The sequence below is a fragment of the Herpailurus yagouaroundi genome, unplaced genomic scaffold (genome assembly GCF_014898765.1).
Source record: "Herpailurus yagouaroundi ecotype Mexico unplaced genomic scaffold, PumYag 202, whole genome shotgun sequence".
NCBI classification, from domain to species: domain Eukaryota; kingdom Metazoa; phylum Chordata; class Mammalia; order Carnivora; family Felidae; genus Herpailurus; species Herpailurus yagouaroundi.
This window is the reverse complement of record NW_024412433.1, coordinates 16,675,043-16,693,806: the sequence shown is the minus strand read 5'-3', so window position 1 is coordinate 16,693,806 and position 18,764 is coordinate 16,675,043. Positions and strand designations below refer to the sequence as shown.

Genomic DNA, 18,764 nt, shown 5'->3' with positions numbered 1-18,764 from the left:
ACGAGGAAAATTCTGGGATTAAAATAGAAGGATCTAAGGCTCACGGCCTTTACGGATGAGAAGCCATGTTTTCCGGTAGGTCACATTCTAATAGCGAGGACATCAAGGTAAGTTCCAAGTCTCACTCCTGACTTCGAGGTAAATCCTCCCTGGCTAACCCTGTCTGGTGCCGGGGCTACAGGAGCAGGGCAGAAAATAAGAATAATGGATGGCCCTTCCAGGATTTCTCAACTGCAGCAAAGTCTCCAAAGAATGAGGCATGATCCCAGATTAGAGGTGATTACTTTGTACCCCAAAGATAGGAAGTATTTGTGGCCTGAATGACAGGCACCAAAGGGTAAAAGGAACTCAGTGTGAGAGAGAGCCAGTGGGGGTCTAGGTGCCATGTTCCCAAACCTGACTTCGTATGGTTCCTATTTCACTTCTTCCCGAAAGAACAACAGGGAAGAACCTACTGGCTTCCATACCGGTCTCTACTCCCACAGTCAAGAGAGGACTAACATCCTGAAAGAACCCCTAACTGCCTGACAGTCATGAAAGAATATTTATTGGTTGGTGTTTCAAGTTGGATCGAGTTAAAAAGAAAACCAGAAAAAGAGTTTTCACTGGAGAAAGATCCATTGCGGATTCTTTTGCCTTACCTTGTAGGTCTGGGTTTGCTTCTTTAAAGGAGGGAAGTGTGAAAGTTCCCTATTCAAGATTGTCACGGTCCACTATCCATAAGGTAGTTACAAGAAGTTTGTAGAGTCCCAAAATACGACTTTATATGGCACAGCCTCAGGCCCAAAGAAACAGACCTTGTTTGTCCAGTGAGGGGGAGGTGTTTGGGTTTTATTATTATCATTCTTATTATTTTTATTTTTTAAAATCCACTTTCCTTTTCTTTCCAGACCCTTATGATGACTTTCAGGTCACCATAAGCCACGAGGTGGCCCGATGAGCTACGCGGTTTTCACCTAGGTTGTTTTCCGTGGTAAGAACCAAGCCTTAGAAGCTACGACTGAGTCCTTCCCAAATGTTCCTGGGCATGGTATTCATTCCGGTGAGAGCAAGAGGACGGTCATTTACACCACAAACAAAATACTGCAGTTGTAATTCCAAATGGAGAGAGGATCAAGGATGTCTCAGAGAAGCTCAGTGTCTGTCAGCAAATACTCATCAAAACCCGGAGGTGGTGTTCTATTTATACAGGTACGTGTATTTTACAAACTGGTGACGGACGGAGTACTTCTGAGACACAATGGGTTCCAGGTCTCGATTTGAGCGACGGTCTGTCATTTCCGTAAGCCCCGCGATCTCAGCAAAATCTGTACACCGGGTGACGCTGCAGGTTATTTTACTCTTTCTTTCATTTCAGAGGGCGAAGACGGAGTTAAAAAAAGTGCAGTTCTTCAATTAAAGTGCATGGATGAGGTAAACTAATTTCAAGAGTTCTGAGTTTATTCAACAGCACTGGCTCAGACAGGAACCATTCGGCCGTGTATCTGCTGCATTTGGGTTCTCATCGCCTGGACGCTGCTCAGAATCTTATTCTGATGTGTGACGGCTGTGATGCCGATTCTTGCCAGGTCACTGGATGTAGGGGGAGAAGTGAGAGGGAGAGAAAAAGGCATGAGGGCCGAGAATCTCGTTTCGGGGCTTCATGCAGACACACATTTGAATCAGCCACAGCTCATACGGCACAACAAGGCAGGTATGTTCTAATGTCTAATTAAGCAATTTAATGCAACAATGTAGGTGCTCGAGAGGCTGTGCAAAAATTACACGCGATCAAAATGAAAGGCATTCCAGTTTTCTTTTTCTTTCTTTCTTTCTTTTTTTTTTAATGAGTAGGATGATAATGCAGCTCAAAGCAAGAACGGCAAATACTATTAAATCTAGATTTACCCTTTGGTGTTACATCGCTGAGTACTTACTCCTGGTTCATGTGTACTATAGCCTCTAGTGTGGTATAGCCGGCAGCCGTGAAGTTATCCTTATACCGGTCCATTTTAATGGCCTGGAGCCAGTCGCCAACGGATACCACGGCGGAGAACTCGGGAGAGCTCGGATCCAACAAGGCGGTGTTAGGTCTGGCGGTGGAACGAGAAAGTGTGGACAGACGAGAACCATCAGTGAGACAGCAAGACTCAGAAGTCAGATTGCCTAAGATAGGCATTGAAATGCCAAGGACGGGCTTTTTAGAGGACTGCCTGTTGTCAAATGTCATCGTGTGATGTTTTTTTTTTTTTTTTTGCCCCTCATCGCACAAAGTCGCTAAAACATGTATCAATCGCCTTCTCTGCCCTTGATTCCACTTCCCACATTTGTTTCTTGGGGACCTCTTGGTATACTAAGGATCATCCCAGTCTTTTCACATCTCAGCCTGGGGGGAAGGATTGGGGGAGACCTTGTGGCTGATACCCGTTGAGTCTTTGCAGGAAGAGGGAAATTCCTGCCAGCACTATTACATACCTCAGGACAGCAGCTATGGAAACCCTAGTGAAGTAGGAGTAAAACAAAAAAACAAAAACAAAACAAACAAAAAAAAACAAAACACTGTGAGGTTGCAACTCGCCAGACTTGATGGAGCGGAGAAAACAGCAAGAGTTCAAGTCCAGCGTGCTCCCAGCCAGATCTGCAAGGCAGGCTCAGTGCATTCAAACAAACTTGGGGACAGCAGGGAGTTAATGCCCTCTTTAATCAGCCCATGCCTGACCAGCATGTGTGCCAAGACGGGAAGGAAGAATGGCCACTTTGATCACCGCGTGGATTACGGAATGAGCTTCTCGTCTTCCCTTGCTGGGGCTCTTAAATAATCATTTCAATGAACTCTAGGCACTTTTTATGAACTTATTTCTTAGTTTACGCATTTCTCAGGCCAGGTGTCTTACGTTAGGTCATTGTCAAGAGTGACTACAGTTCAAGGCGGGAATTTTGCCATTCCTCGTGATACTGATAATACAATAATTATTATCAAGAGAAACATAGTCCTCTTTATCATCAAACTACTTAATAATTATTGGGTAGACCTTCACCAGGTATTTTATACCACCTTTACTTTAATCACCTGTAGAGCAACACGGCTACTTGTTTATTATATTTCCTGGAGCTCCTGTTTCCCTAGAAATTATAGAATGGGGTTGATCTTCACATTCTGACCTAGTTTTCCTCCTGAGGCTGCGCTGCTTAAATAGAAATGTTTAAATAGGAATATCATCATTACTGAATTTTTAGCCAAAAAGAATATATTCTCTTGTGAAAACAAAGTTAAGTCGGTATAATGCCTTGATTAATTTTCTGCATGGCAAAATTAATCTAATTCCATTGTTTATTTTATAATTTTTACCTGTTATTTTGGTTTGCAAAAATTCTTTCTTATGTAACTATTTTAAACAAGACTTGTTTTATCAATCAGTTTTGTGTCCAAATCGTAGCTTGCCACTGTGAATTTTTACGTCCGTTATTTCAATTAAGTCCAATTTTCTGAGTAAAATGGTGTGAATTTTTATGACAAGAATAATCAAGATTTAACTCTTCCCCCAATAACAAGTAACATCACATAGAATTTTAGACATTAGTGTTCATGTTTATCAATAATATTCATCATTAGACAAGACCAATAGTTTGCATTTCTAACTTTAAGCCAAGAGCATGAATAGGGCAACATGTAGGCTCAAGGTCAAAATGACCTTAGGATGAAAATAACCTCATTCACTATCAATGAACTCTAAGGATTATTTGCAAGCTTGCTCTGGAAGTCTTTGTGCTCTCTGTGGAACACCATGACATCTGCCTAATTTTGTGCTGAATCACATACAATGTTATACTACATCCCATTATCAGCAAGCAGTAATCAGCATCAAAGCTACCGAAGTACCATCAGCGAGAAGAATTTAGAATTCTAAAAAGTATATCCAATAACTCAGTTTGTTCTCAATTTGTTCTGCATAATTGTACGAAGCACACATTATGCAATATCAGTGGCTGAAGAGTTTATACCAGCCGGAAAAGCACCAAATACCAATGAACCAGCCTTAGGACCTTTAGACAAAATTCATGGGATCCGGAGCTGGAGACCTAAAAGCTGGAGGAAACTCACCTTGGAACAGAAGAGGCCAGAATTGAACTGGATATCGGAGAATTAAAGAACAAAAAGTAGCCTACTTGGCTATCAAGTGGCAGAAATAAGATGTGAACTTAGCCCATCCCAAGTGTTCTTTCAGAAGAGCTTGATCATTAAGCTCTTGGGCTGTGGCAAATGCCAAGGGATCTGAAAGCCCAGAAGAGAACAGAGGGTGTCTCTGCTGCTTGTTCCAGATTCTTCGTGCACTGAAATAATCAGCATATATACCTTCTCTTCCGCAACCATTAGGCTAAGTCTGCAGAAGACTGGAGGGGGAGCTCCCTGCACTGACCGAGACTGGAAGGTCTTGGACATTGTGGGAAAAAAAAAAAAAAAAAAATCCTTCAATTTTTAACTCAGCATCATGATGAAAGAGGAGCCTTGGAGAATTGCAGATTTGGAGGTGAGTAGATACCTTACTTCTTGCAGGCTCGAAGCAGCTGATTATCTTATGCTAGTCTTCATTTAAATCATTTACCTACCAAGGGCGGTCTATACTCTTTGGGGTGGGACCGGTATCAAGGTATCCGGAATCTTACACCAGGTTGAAAAGTTCCTATTGAATTAAGAGCACTCGGGAGTATCTGGGATCTTCTTTCTGGACTGATCACGCTTCTTCCTTTTGCCCTTTCCAATGAAACAACTACCTATTTTACAGATGGTTCAATTATATTCATTTTTAAAACCCTTCTCAAACATTCAGCCATATGCTTTGCAACTTGATCAGTTTCTATTTTGGTCCTGCTTCCTTCTACTCTTGAAAGACTCAGTAAAGAGAAACGTTAGGAACTGAAACCGAATGAATTTTGTGCTTTGTAAGCTTGTATGCGCCTATAACCCTTTAGAAGTCAACCTAAAACAGTGCCTGAAAAGGGGCGCCTGGGTGGTTCAGTCGGTTGAGCATCCGACTTCAGCTCAGGTCACGATCCCCCAGTTTGTGGGTTCGAGCCCCGTATCGGGCTCTGTGCTGACAGCTCGGAGCCTGGAGCCTGCTTCAGATTCTGTGTCTCCTTCTCTCTCTCTGCCCCTCCCCCGCTCATGCTCTATCTCTCTCTGTCTCTCAAAAATAAATAAATGTTAAACAAATAATTTAAAAACAGTGCATGAAGAGCTGTCCTCTACTCCTCATTTTTTACTAATCCAGTGTTCCTTTCCCTTCCCCAAGTATAGCATCTAGTGACCTGAATGTCTTCCCAAAGTACATTTTATCTTTCTTCCTAAATGTTCAGGTACAGCATAATAAAGTAAGCACTTTAGCTATTTGTTGCTGGGTTTTTTAATTTTTTTTTTATGTTTGTTTTCGTACTACTTTTTGAGGCCCGACAGGTGTTAGGCTCTGCGAAATGGTGAACAAAACTACCATAAATACTCCATTAACTGAGACAGAAGCCACCCAGGCTGCAGAGAGCTGTGCAGTGGCCTCTGACTAAAAGGCAGGAATTAAAAGTGAGCCACCGCTCGCCTGCCACCTCTAATGTATTATTTCATACATCACTATTAAGAAGGCATGGCCGACCTGGAGCTCTCGGTCCCCGTCCTCTTCAAGCTGTTGGGGTTGCGGATGAGTTTGTCCAACATGTTGACAATCTGCCCAAATTTCGGCCTATCACTTCTCTCCTTCTGCCAGCAGTCTAGCATCAGTTGATGGAGTGCAATGGGGCAGTCCATTGGAGGAGGTAGCCGGTAGCCTTCCTCGATGGCTTTAATCACCTATCAGAGAAAACAGAACGCTATATATTAAGTGGCCAGGGGAAGCTGCTGTCAGAGGTCCATCCTCCTGACCCGCAAGTTCCCCTGCACGTGCAGCTGCCGGCAAGCTCGAGCATGGGAACAGCACCAATTTCTTCGCAGAAGCCAAAGCTGGACCTGAGTGTTGCTGGCAACGGGACAGGGAAGCCAGCTGTTGCCATGAGCTGTTCTCAGATGACAGGCAATGCCAATCTGAAATTCTAAAGTGAAGAACGCATCAGTGTTCCGAAGTGGTTAGAACACAATCAGATCAACAGCCTGGTGTTGGGCTGGCTCTCGGAGATCACATGGTGACCGCCCTCCTCCTCCTGCTATCCGGCATCCTCTGAGCCCTCGTAACAAAAGACACTCTAGCCTCGGGTTACAGATCTTCCTTCAGAAGCGTTCATAGTTGCGTCCAAGATGAACGTCTCGTTGTATCCTTTTAAGTCTGTATCTTCTTGCACAGACAGCTCATGGGTCAGTACAGGAGCCCTCCTTCCAGACCTCCCAATCCAGAAGACACTCCTTCTCTCTAAAATAGCACTCTCCTCAAACCCTCCACGTGGCCAACCATTTTTCCTTTTGGAAAACCAAAATACACCAATATACCAACGCTACATCACATTCTTGGGTCTCAGTTGTCTGACAGTTGGCCCTGTTAAAAGGTGTTAGTAAGTGGATTAAAACAAAAAGTAGTAGCAAAGAAAATTAAAAAGAAAAAAATTCTTTTCGAGCATTCACATTCTGAAGGGGACCTCTCCACATCTAAGGAAAGAAGTTATAATGGTAGACGGTAATTGTCTCATTGCCCAGAGTTCTCCCTGCTTAATAAGACGTGAGTTAACTCTCTAACAGTCTTTCTTCTAATTCAAAATTTTTGCATCTGTCTTCACAGGTATTACAGTAGTTTTCTTATTGGCCTTTTGCAAAGCCCCCCATCTTTAGGGTATGAATCCCAGTAATGTAATATCGTAGGACTCATGCCAAATTTAAGGAGGGGGAGTATTTCATAATTTCTTGGCTACACATTAGCATCATTTATGGGAATCCGATGAAATTCTGAAAGATCTTTTTTTTTTTTTTTTTGGTCTGGAGATTTTTTTAAAAAGTCTTATTCATTTTAAATCAGTTTCGTTTGGTTTCTATCAAAATGGGTAGCTGCTAATGAAACAACCAGAGCTCTAGCCATCTCAGTGGCCACACTGGATTCACCCCGCAGTGGGGTTTCTATTTCCTGTTCAACAACTGGTCTTCCACAGCAAACAGTTAATTCAGCTGGGTCCAGTTTCTATGTATCAGTATGATTATTGTCTTTTCAGCTGGCACACAGTTTGACAGTCCTCTTGTGATTTATTAAGCCCCCTGATCCTTTTTCTCCCGTGTATTTTTGCCAACATCCTGTTGTATTCGTATTATTTACTACTCCTTCTAGAGTAGACTTCTACATGCTATCTTACTAAACATTGGTCTCTTTATTTCTGGCAATTACATGAAGTCAGTTTGATCTTCTGACTTTCTTTTATCTTCCCAGGTGCATGGTGTTGACTCTAGACTTGATGACAACATTTTACATTGAATTGATGAGAATGAGAGAAATATTGGGCTAACGCCAGGATAACACAATTTGTTACGAACCCTCAGACTGCTTAATACTCTTTCATTAGCCCCCTCTCCACTGCCAGCTTGGAAGATGGCTTGTGGGTTAACAAAGCATATTTTCTCAGTTTACTGCTGAATCCTTTTGGGGGGCTGAAGAGTAAAACAAACAAAAAACTTGGTAAGTTTGCCATATTTGCGACAGTTATTTTGAGTCCATTCACCATATGCCAAATGAATTCTACTCATGAAAGTGATTTCCCAGTTACATTTCCTATTGATTCCTGTCCTACGCAGAACCCAACGGAGACAAACACGCGGGAACGACAGATCGACATGATCTGTGGAAGAGAAATGGCTTCAAATGCTCCTCACGGAGAAAACCAGACAACTGAAAAGTTTAAAACAATAAAGATTATTTTAACGTAATATAGAAACTGCCAAAACCATGGGTCTGAAAATATTCAGGGCAGGGAAATGGACAGGATCTTGAGAGTCGCTGCTCTTCTGAGCATTTGGTCACGACCGCCAACTGAAAGAGAGTTGAAGTATCACATCGTTAAAGGAGTCAAGGTATGCATTACTTGCTCATTTAGGTTGTTTTTGTCCTTCCATCAAGTCTCTTATCCGAAAACAAATGTTGTTACAAGGTAGGTACTGAAAGGTGTCTGTAGCACAATCACATCAAACAACGCATTACACACCCCTCACTTCTGTAGTTTTTTTTTCCAGCCTGCAATTACCTACTAGTTATGCTAGTTGCTGGCCTTCTTCCTATCCGCTATGAACTTTTCTGTATAACTTAACAGATAACACAATGTCAACACCATCATTCCTCTTAATCTGGCTAGCAAATTCTTTTCTGCGCCCCTCGCCGTGGAGTGCATTAGTTTCTCTATCGCTCTGAACATTATTTTATTGATAAGGCAACCAGCATCCGATTTCTCGAGTTCTTCATCTAATAGCCAAGGCTGTGCAACCTCTTGCTGTTTCAGGACAAAGCAGATGGTCAGGTAGCATTCCACATCAGAGAAAATTTTTGAAAAGGAGATTTTTTTTCTAAGCTGTAATTTTTACTGAGAAATTGAAGGCCACGCCTTTGGAAGCCCTGTGTGCTAATATTTTACTTCACACGTACAACTAACAAGTGTTCTGGGAAGACCCCTTGGTCCAAGTTTTTTGTTTTTCTGTTTTTTTCCTTCTTTTTCACTGGAGATGTTTGTAATTAAATTCTATTACTCTGGAATCTTATTAGTGTCATTATTGAATGCTTTTCTGAAATTGCAGGCATTGTGGATACTCCCTTACGAAGTAGTCCAGATGGTACATTTAAAGGGATGTGCATAATTTACAAAGGGTCATTTAGTGAAGCTTTATTTTAGAGTCCTCAAGGGGCAAGCTCTAATTACAACTATGCCAGCTTTAAAATATTCACTAGTTCTCTTCAGATAAACCCTTGGTGTCCATTTTTTCACATGTGAAATTTGCGTTTTTCATGTATCCTTGAATTTTCCTAGAAATCAAAGTTGAATTGTATGCCACTGTGGATTGGAGCATTAATCACGTAAAAGATAAATCTATCGAATATAAATCTATAAATTTATAGATAAAAATATAAATCTACTGAGTTGGTCTCTCATGCTACCCCCATTTAGGCGACGTAATTTTGGTCCTTGAAATCCACGACTGTGGGGTTTAACGAGATTATTACACACATTTGTATTGAGAATCTTGAGTTTCATGTATCATTTCAAGCTCAAGCCTACTCCATCATACACTGATGCAATCTCAATGCAGAGACATATATTTCAGAACATAAAGACTCACGTCTTGATTGGACATATCCCAGTAGGGTCTCTCTCCATATGACATAACTTCCCACATAACGATTCCATAGCTCCATACATCACTCGCTGATGTGAATTTACGATAGGCAATTGCTTCTGGCGCGGTCCACCGGATAGGAATCTTGCCACCCTGTGAACATTCGAGCCATAAGTTATTCCCTAAGTACATCCCTGATGTGCCATTTTAGTCCCTGAATGTTCTTACTGTTTGCCAAGCAGGACAACAGCATTCCTGAGATAGCTCTCCAAACAATAATAAGAGACTTGTTTATTTTAACTAGTCTTCTAAGTTGAGACACTTCTCATGTGTTTTCTTTGGTCACAGGGCAGTGAACAAGTAGTCTGTTTAATTGTTTTTTAAAGAGCCTACCTATTTGAGTTCTGCTTCAGGCGATATTGTAGGAGAAAGGAAATCGCAGGATTTACAACATGCATATGTTATGACGGTATATCAGTGGATGCGTAGCTGACGCTCACTTTGACTTCCTGCTGAATTCTCTCACCCAGCAGCACAATGGCGATATTTAATATTGCTTCTGGAGTCATGAACTAAGGAAGTTAAATATGAAATTTTCTATCCTCCACACTGCCATCCTACTTTTACATAGCATGAGAAAGATGCTTAACATGGTTAGAAGGTAATACATTACGCAGGCTCTTAGAGGAAGACAAGTAGCAGATGCTAATGTCATTACCGACTTTAATGGAGGGAGGGCACCTGCAAACGTGGCAAAGGAACTGACTATTACCCAGAAAAAGTTTAAAATTGGTGCTTGATTTTTTTTTCTTTGCCCCAAATGTCTATTGTTTGGTTATTACACTTAGGTGAAAGGGGTTTTGAATCAAGTTTCAAATTTCCTCAGGTTCCATCTGGGGAAATTAATACAACTTAACTTGAGACTCCAGCCGTTCCAGAGAACATCATTTGAAAGCTTGCTTTACTGAGGCTGCTAAACAAGACACTAAACAGTCCTAGAAATTACATTGATTCACTGCAGTGTGACTGAAACACTGAAAACCCAGCGTGTTACATTTCTACTTGTTCTATACAGAAGGACACTTGCGCTGCCTTCCACCTTCCTTAACTAGTTGGCTAAGGTTTAATCTACGTAAATGGATCATTCTCAAAGCCTCCTTTAATCTTCCTCTCCAAATAACTGGTAAAAATACAAGATCTTCAGTATTCACAAAGATGCATTCTTTCTTACATGAATGGACTTAGAATTCAAAAGTGGATATATGTGTAAGTTTCAAAGCTAGAGCCACGGCCATAGAACACTACCAGGGAAAAAAAAGAAACATACCCACCCACCCACCCACCCACCCACCAACCAAACAAAAACAAAAACTAGGATTGTAAATTGCAAAGTGAGCACCAAAGGAGGAAAATGTCTGCTTTCCGTTGATTTCAGCAGTGCCCAGCCCTAATGGCCAAACACTTTTAGGATTCTGTTTATTCCATTAGTATCTTATATTCAGATTGTCCAGCTAAGAGAAGATAGCCATTAACTGTATACTGATAACTCTTAACTGTGCCCTAATCCGGCCTATCCACCAGGAGTAAAACGAAGGCCATTAAAGTTGAAAACTCCTTGCACAGTGTAAATGATTTATAAATCCTGTATACACATTCTCAGACTCAGTGGCCAACCAACTAGAAACGTTGCTCTACCTTGTTTAAAATAAGAAGACTTTTTAATAATAGAAAAGAATCAAATGGAAAATCTAAAACAGGAAGGAAGGAAGGAAGGAAGGAGGGAAGGAAGGAAAAGAAGAAAAAGTAAGTGTAATAAATACAATATTTACTCAAAGCTCTAGTTTGCCGTTTTTAAAGCAGTCACACATCTTAAGGCGGTTTCAAAATCCCTCTCAGAAATACAGCTTGAAAATGGATGCGGGGATATGAAGAGGCTCTGAAGGATGAGGAAACTTACAAAATCACAAAGGGCTTAAACATCAAAGTGAGAAAAGAGGAACAGTTTCATCAGAGTCAAAACCCAGAGGTCGCAAATCCTCCTTACCCTGGTGGTGTAAGCTGCTTCCGGATCATCCTCAAGTACTCGGGACATGCCAAAATCAGACACTTTGCAGACCAAGTTGCTATTTACCAGAATATTCCGTGCAGCCAGATCTCGATGCACATAGCTCATATCCGATAAATACTTCATCCCGGACCCGATGCCACGAAGCATGCCCACCAGCTGAATGACAGTAAATCTGCCATCATTCTTCTGCGTAGGAAAGGAATAAGGAAAAATCTCATTAGCATTAGGCCAAATTAATTTTCACCAAAGCATTTATTATTACTTAGATCTTTTTTGATTTCTGTATCAAGCCTGCAATGAAATGCCACACTATTTCCGGACCTTTCTGACCGAAGTCACTAACTCACTAGTAGAGTGTATCCTAAGAACTGGGTTTGCTTCCTGTGGTAGATGGAAATTATCCAACTGTAATGAATCTACGGCTCACATAGCCCCACAATGCAAGAATAAATCAAATACCAGCCTCATTGAACATGGATTATTTAATAGCCTTTAAAAATCACATCATTCTCTATTTCTCCTCTTCTTCCCTTGCCCCATTAAAAAAATTCCATGAATACAACTAAACAGAATGGACGCAAGGAGTCTGTTAGAGTTTTCTAAATACCGACATTCTTGGGTTTAATATAAAGTAGTCACGTACCCTGAGGAATGCATCCAAGGAGCCATTCTCCATGTACTCTGTTATGATCATTACTGGTTTACCTAGAGTTTTCAGAAAGAAAAACACAAACCCTTGATGAGCACTGCAGTTAATGAGATAAAAATGGGCTGTGCACAATTTTACTGCCAAGACACCTGTCTTGTGCGATCTAATTTAATTAAAACAAGCCAAGCTTATGCCTCAGCTGTGGGGAGCTAGGAATGAAATATTAAAAGGACGGGTAGGTTTAAATTCCATCTGGAAGGTTAACCCTTTGGGTGGCCTGTTGACAAGGTCTTTAACTAAAGTGGCCTCCGGTATCCAGGGAGCACATGAAGGGATAATTGCTCTCTCAAGCAAAAGGGGAGGAAGATAAATGGGCCGGCCTGTTTAAAGGCGAAAAAATCTTTAGGATAATTAATTTATTTTGTCCCCAGAAGAGCCACTTGTGTGATGCTAAAGGAATCAATGGACAGAGAAACTTTTTTACTTATTTAGAGAAACGCAAGTTTCTAAGCGCAGTAACTACGCAGGATACTTCATTACTCAGACACATCTTAAAGCTCAAGCATGCGCAATGTTAACCCCTCTCCCCCCCTCCCACCCCACCTTACTCAGATCGGGAGATACCTCCTTTCTTTTCCCTTTCCTATCTACAAAAAAAAGTTATCCTATTTGGTCCTTTAAGCGGACAACTTCAGCAGCAGTGACAACAGCAACAACAAAAAAACAAAAATCAGAGAAAAGTTGCAGGAAATTATTTCAACTGAGACAAGTTAATTCAGCACTAGGATATCCTTGCTCCCCCTTCACCTGTTTGTGTGTGTGTGTGTGTGTGTGTGTGCGCGCGCGTGTTTGTTTTTATCAAAGAGAATAAAATGAATTTAAGGTTTGGGAGAAGTGGGGGGGGGGGAACAATACTTTTAGTTTACTTTAGTTTTCTTTCTGAGGAACTTAGGAAATAGGAATCATTCTTTAGTTTCTTCATGGCTGCCAATGGACTCAAGATCTGAAACTCCTTTTTAAATAGTGTTTGTGGGAGGGAATTGGGGTGGGGACGTAAATCCTCAATATTGTACTAAGGGAAAGGTTAAAGCAAAGACAACATAAAAGATTCCCCGGGAGGAAAATAAAATGCTCGTTTGATAAATCAAAAATATTCACTTTCATCGCTATACTTGTGGACGGTTTGGACTTAGACATTCAGTCAGGGAAAATGGACTGGGGTAGGTCACTGCTGGAAAGTTCCTGTAACCATCCTAACTTAATACCTTTCCCACCCAGAATAGACTCCGTTCTGATGTGCGGAGGGGGGAAATGTCTTTATTTCAGAGGCAAAAATTAGGAAGAACAGAAATTTTCAATCTCAAAACAGTCCAAGTTATCAGTTTTTAAAATCACTTGTTTATTTTTAATGTTTTTACCTTAAAGTTTATTTACTTATTAAACTTGTAAGAGAGAGAAGGGAGGAGGGGCAGGGTGAGAGGGAGACAGAGAATCCCAAGCAGGCCCCTCACAGACAGTATAGAGCCTGACGGGAGGCTCAAACTCACCAACCCTGAGATCATCACCTGAGATGAAAATGAGTCATCCAGGAACCCCAATCATTTTTTTTTTATTGTGTTTTTTTGGTATCATGTCTAAGCAATCTTTCCGAGGTAAAACTTTTGGATGAGGAAATGATACCACGGAGAGTTTATTTTCAGTGATGAATGAAAGAAAGCCGGCAGAAAAAGGGGAAGTCGTGGCTTCGATCAAAGGGTGAGCAAAACCACTTCCGGTCTTTCCCCTCAGCTGGAGGGAGTCATCTCTGAACACCTTTTCTGTTCTCCCTCAATATAATAAATAGGAAGCTCTTTGCTTTACTTATTTTATAAATTATTAAATACATTTGTAATAAGTTAATTTTATTAATTTATTCTGACAGAGAGAGAGAGAGAAAGTACGGAGGGTGTGGGGAGAGGCAGAGAGAGAGAGACTCCTAGGCAGGCTCGGTGCTTGAGCCCGGTGGGGGACTCGATCCCACCAACCCTGAGGTCATGACCTGAGCCGAAATCGAGAGTCGATGCTTAACCCACTGAGCCACCCAGGTGACCCGAAGCTCTCTGTTTTAGATTCACGTACCCTCTACATCTGCGGCCACGGACAGACCAAATGCATCCAAGTGAGCTGTGATGAACCCAACTCAATCAAAAGATACTTCGTCAACCAATGAGTGAAATGGACTCTCTTGCATTAACACCTACTTCTACCTCACCAGATCCCTCTGGAAGTGTGGACAAGAGAGTAGAAGCCCCAGAAGAGAGTTGTGGGGGGAGGGGTGGTGGAGGGAATGTATCATCTCCCCATCAGTTTAAAAAGTTCTTCAAGTAACTGCTGGTAATGAATTCACACGCTCCCACATCACCTTTGTGCCCTCCTCTGACTGTTGGCAGGTCTTCACGATTTTTCTACATTCCTTCTTCTGTTTATTAAAAGTATCCATTTGTCAGAATCTTTATGAGCTCTCCAAGAGAAATAAAGACGAATGTCTCCGTAAGCAGAGGGGCTTATAAAATGGGGCTCAGCTGGGCTCACGGAGGGAAGGTGGTTCCTCCCCTGAAACGGGCAGGGACGTGGTGGGGGGGGGTGTGGGGGTGGAGTGGGGGAAGGGGCCAATTCCTCTGGTGGAAATTTTAAATCATTTTAACTCAGTGACAACTGCATTATGCAAATGCATCCAGTCGTTTATAACAGTTACAGCTGTAATAGCTATGGGTTTTAGAGGCGCGGTGGGACTTTAATACAGAGATCCCCTGGTTCTTCTCTCTTCTGCAGAGGTGCTACGAAAATCACTGTCTGCAGCAGGAAAAAACACCCCAAGCTGAACAGAGCCTCCTTTTGAGAAACTGGACCCCTGCAGAAGTATTTAAACAGAATGTTATCTTTCTTTTTTTTTTTTTTTTAAATTTATTTTCAACGTTTTTTATTTATTTTTGGGACAGAGAGAGACAGAGCATGAACGGGGGAGGGGCAGAGAGAGAGGGAGACACAGATTCGGAAACAGGCTCCAGGCTCTGAGCCATCAGCCCAGAGCCCGATGCGGGGCTCGAACTCACGGACCGCGAGATCGTGACCTGGCTGAAGTCGGACGCTTAACCGACTGCGCCACCCAGGCGCCCCTGGAATGTTATCTTTCAATTAAGGTAGTGAAGGGCTCTGGGCAGCTCCGAAGGCCAACGGGCAACAGAAAAATATCCTGTCTGCAAAACTAATCTTAAAAAGCAAAGAGAGGTATTCTGTGCTAATCATAGCCTTCGCCTTAGGTGGGAAATCATATACCCTTAGCACCAAGGTTCCGTTTTTGAGGGATTCTGATGATGGGGAAAGGTGTACTTCTTAAGACATAGCGTTACCATTTAACACTGAGGGAAGTTTTCTGTTGTTTAAATTCGCCAAGCATTATGCTAAACACGGGAAGTCTTTCATCCAAAATAACCTTCTTTGGCAAGTTCTATTTTCATCTCTATTTTGTAGATGAGGAAACTGAAATCTTGAGCAACTAACTGCTCACGACCACATGCTTTCCTAGTAGTGGCGTGGACACGGGAGTCTCCGAGTCCGGTGCCCCGAAACCTTTGCCTCACCTTCCAGATCTTTAGAAATGTGAACGCATGGGCCCCACCCCACCTGAGGAATAAAACCTGCTCCAGGAAACTGTCTGAACACGTTTTCCAGAATTCTGATGGACGTTTAAGCTTGAGGAGGACCTCTGAATGAAGGCACACTTTCTCTCACTTTTTAGGAACCTCCTTATTGTCTCATCTTAAAAGATGATGTGCTCTTGGGTCTTACTTTCTGCTCTACCCCAGAGCTAATGGCCAAAGTTTTACTCTTTTAACCTACTCTTCTCTCCCCACGGCTCCCTTTTACCCACTCTGCATGTGTTCACTGAGGGTGCTTTTCACAGGCACCCTGAATCAAGTGAGAGGAACCTTGGCCTTCCTGGAGACACGGCCCTGGGGCTTATAAGATCTTTGCCGTGTAGTGAAATAGTAGGTACTGCGGCTCCTGGAACAGAGCCACCCTTCAGTAGTAACCGCTTCAGCTCACTGTCCATGTGGTGCCTTAAAAATGGGTCTTAGCCAGCCTTGCAGATGTATTCAGGGTTTGCTTCACAAAATGCATCTGTTGAGCTGTGTCGTATTTTAACCGAAGCGTGGTTCGCAGGCTCCGCGAATGCTAATGGGCTAAAAAAGGAAGGTTCAACCAGGTGTTACTGTAAATAGACTTCCAAGATTCACTCCCTGCATCTGGAACTGAAGGTTCGAGCACGAGGCGTGGCGAGCTTTTGTTGTGTTTCATACGAAAAGTACTTAAATTTTATTTTGCTTACCATCTGCTTGCGCCTACCCTGTGACAATCAGTTTGGTCTAGCAAAGGTTTGAAAGATGGCGAGGCATACCAAAAAATCTGCAATATTAATTTCCCTAAAATCTCACACAAGCTGCCTTGGAAATAGTGTATCAGCCTAAACCATAGACCCATTGAGAGCTGACTGCAAGATTAATGACTTGTCCTGCACTGATTTCCTCCCATTAGCAATCAGTGGGTCTGCTCCATCTGTCATTTCCCTGGAAAGAAAATGTGGGTTTAATTTGCCAGGAACTTCTAACTTGGCTTTGTAAAAGGAGCGCCCCACGTACATTTGGTGACAACGCCTTCCAAGTGAATTATATTCGGGTGGTCAAACTGTCCCATGATGCTGGCCTCACTCAGGAAGTCTCTCCTCTGTTTATCTGTATAACCAGCTTTCAGGGTCTTGATGGCCACACAGATCTCTCTCTTGCCAGGCACTTTGAGACGCCCACTGCATACTTCACCAAATTCACCTTTGGGAGAGAAAACGAATCAACGATGGACCAGAAACACGTTCAAGATGAAAGTAAGAGCTAACATTTGTTGCGTGCTACTTACATGCCAGGCACTCTGCTAATGTTTTACATAGATCAAGGGAATTTCACGTACACAGATATTTACATACATACCTGTACACGCGATATGTTCGTACACGTTTGTATAATCCGCATAGGTATATTTAATGTCCACAAAGAAAATAGGCTTGCTTATTAGAGAGACACTCAAACACCTACCAACTCCTATGACTTTTTCAATCTTAATGCAGGATGCGTCGATTTCTTTGGCAAATTCTCGAACTGCTTGGTTGGGATCTTCATAGGTAAAGGGGTCCACGTAAGTTCTAACACCTAAGTAATAAACACGTGACAGGTTGGCAGAATACTTCTCAGAAACCGCTAACGAACTTAAGTTGTCCGCGTCTAAAAATATTTAGCAGAGGAAGTTTTCTTAGCATGACAAACATACTTAGCAATAGACATACAGAAATGTTTAAACTCTTGCTCTGGTTTTCATTAGTGGGTAAACAGAGAATTGTTAGCTACTTAAGAGGCCACAGCTCTACTGACTTCCCGGAATGTCTTCACCCTTCAAGGAGGAAATTTTAAAAACAACCCATCCCGTGGAGGAAAAGAGAGTCTCTACAAGAAAATTTGGAATGTGTTACGCTGAATACCTTTGTCCAAGTCGGTTGCTCGTGTCCCACCCACCATCTGCAGCTATATTTGCTCAGGGAAGATAATGGGAACTTCCTTTCTTAATCGGCCATGTTTACACGGTGCCCGATACCGGGACCAATTAAGCACGTGACCGATAATTAACAAATGAAGATGAAAGCTAGGTTAAAATAGATAAGAGGGGCAATGCTAGCTAGCGGACTGGAGAATATACACGCTGTGTTGGGCTTCCACATTTATTCTGCTTTGGAAAGAAGGTGTTATGAGTAAAGACACTGAAGGTCATCCGAAAGCTGCAGTTGGAGAAAATGTTACAGCCTAGTTGTGAATGGTTGGAATATCAGGAAGTGTCATTCAGCCAAACCCCACAGACAACTCGCAGCCGAAATTCAGAATGTCCCAGGGCTGCGGGGACAAGAAGCATCAGTAATTCCTGGGACCCCTCCTTTCCCTGCCAGAGCTCCTAGGGCTTTGGGGCACAGAAAGGGGGTAGGGCACTGGTTGGCCTAATCTCCTTGATTTTCCGGAACTATCAGTCTTGTCCTCATCATCTCATTTAAATTAAAAAAAAAAAAAAAAAAAAAGTCACGTTTGTTTTTAAAAATATATATACCACATGCAAATTTGAAAAATATGGTTTTAGAAAGAAAATAAGGTGACCAAATGGAAGGTTGTCAGACATTCCATAGCCTTTATTGCTTTATATGCTGTAGCCAAGAAAATCTTTCTCAAGATGATTCTTCCTACCCCTAGTGTCTCTTCCTTCCACCTCCCTGTGCTGCTGTCCAATAGGGCACTTATTAGCCACACCTTGCTATTTACATGTAAATTACTTAAAATCAAAGAAATTAAAAACGTGCTTCCTCATTCACACTTGCTACTTTTCAAGTTTTCAATAGTGCACGTGGCTACTGGCTAATGTGTTGGACAGAGCAGGTAGAGGACGACGCCATCATCTCAAAACGTTCTATTGGATCTTAGGAATCTTCTACCTCGTCAAGTCATTCTAGGGCCAGTTCTTTGAACTTATTCTTTGACCCCAGAATAAGCAGAACCCACTAAAGAGATATTAGTAGTCCTGAATGCCACAGCACATATTGTTGGGGGTAGAGCGATTACTGTTCGTTCCTTGTTCTTTTCCTCTCCAAAAACTGTATCTTACAAAGATGAGAAAAATTGTCACCTGTTAAGCCTTGTCACCCAGCTACACAAATGACCAGCAAG

General features: G+C 42.1%; 1 protein-coding gene across 4 annotated transcripts in view; it reads right to left on the bottom strand.

Annotated features, from left to right (window-relative positions):
* The window catches only part of EPHA4 (EPH receptor A4), a 150,903-nt gene that overhangs the window by 6,077 nt on the left and 126,062 nt on the right, over positions 1-18,764 (bottom strand). For 2 of the 4 annotated variants that reach the window (XR_005783253.1, XR_005783254.1), the window contains 8 exons: positions 17,100-17,213; positions 16,653-16,838; positions 11,968-12,029; positions 11,301-11,510; positions 9,260-9,409; positions 5,622-5,815; positions 1,917-2,072; positions 642-1,572 (listed from right to left, as the gene is read on the bottom strand). Coding sequence is in view for 2 of the 4 variants with exons in the window: in XM_040450894.1 (XP_040306828.1) it covers positions 1,913-2,072; positions 5,622-5,815; positions 9,260-9,409; positions 11,301-11,510; positions 11,968-12,029; positions 16,653-16,838; positions 17,100-17,213 (1,076 nt within the window). In the remaining 2 variants the exon portion in view is untranslated. Of the gene's footprint in view, positions 1-641; positions 1,573-1,887; positions 2,073-5,621; positions 5,816-9,259; positions 9,410-11,300; positions 11,511-11,967; positions 12,030-16,652; positions 16,839-17,099; positions 17,214-18,764 lie in introns of those variants that run through there. The other 2 variants (XM_040450894.1, XM_040450893.1) reach the window with 2 other exon arrangements.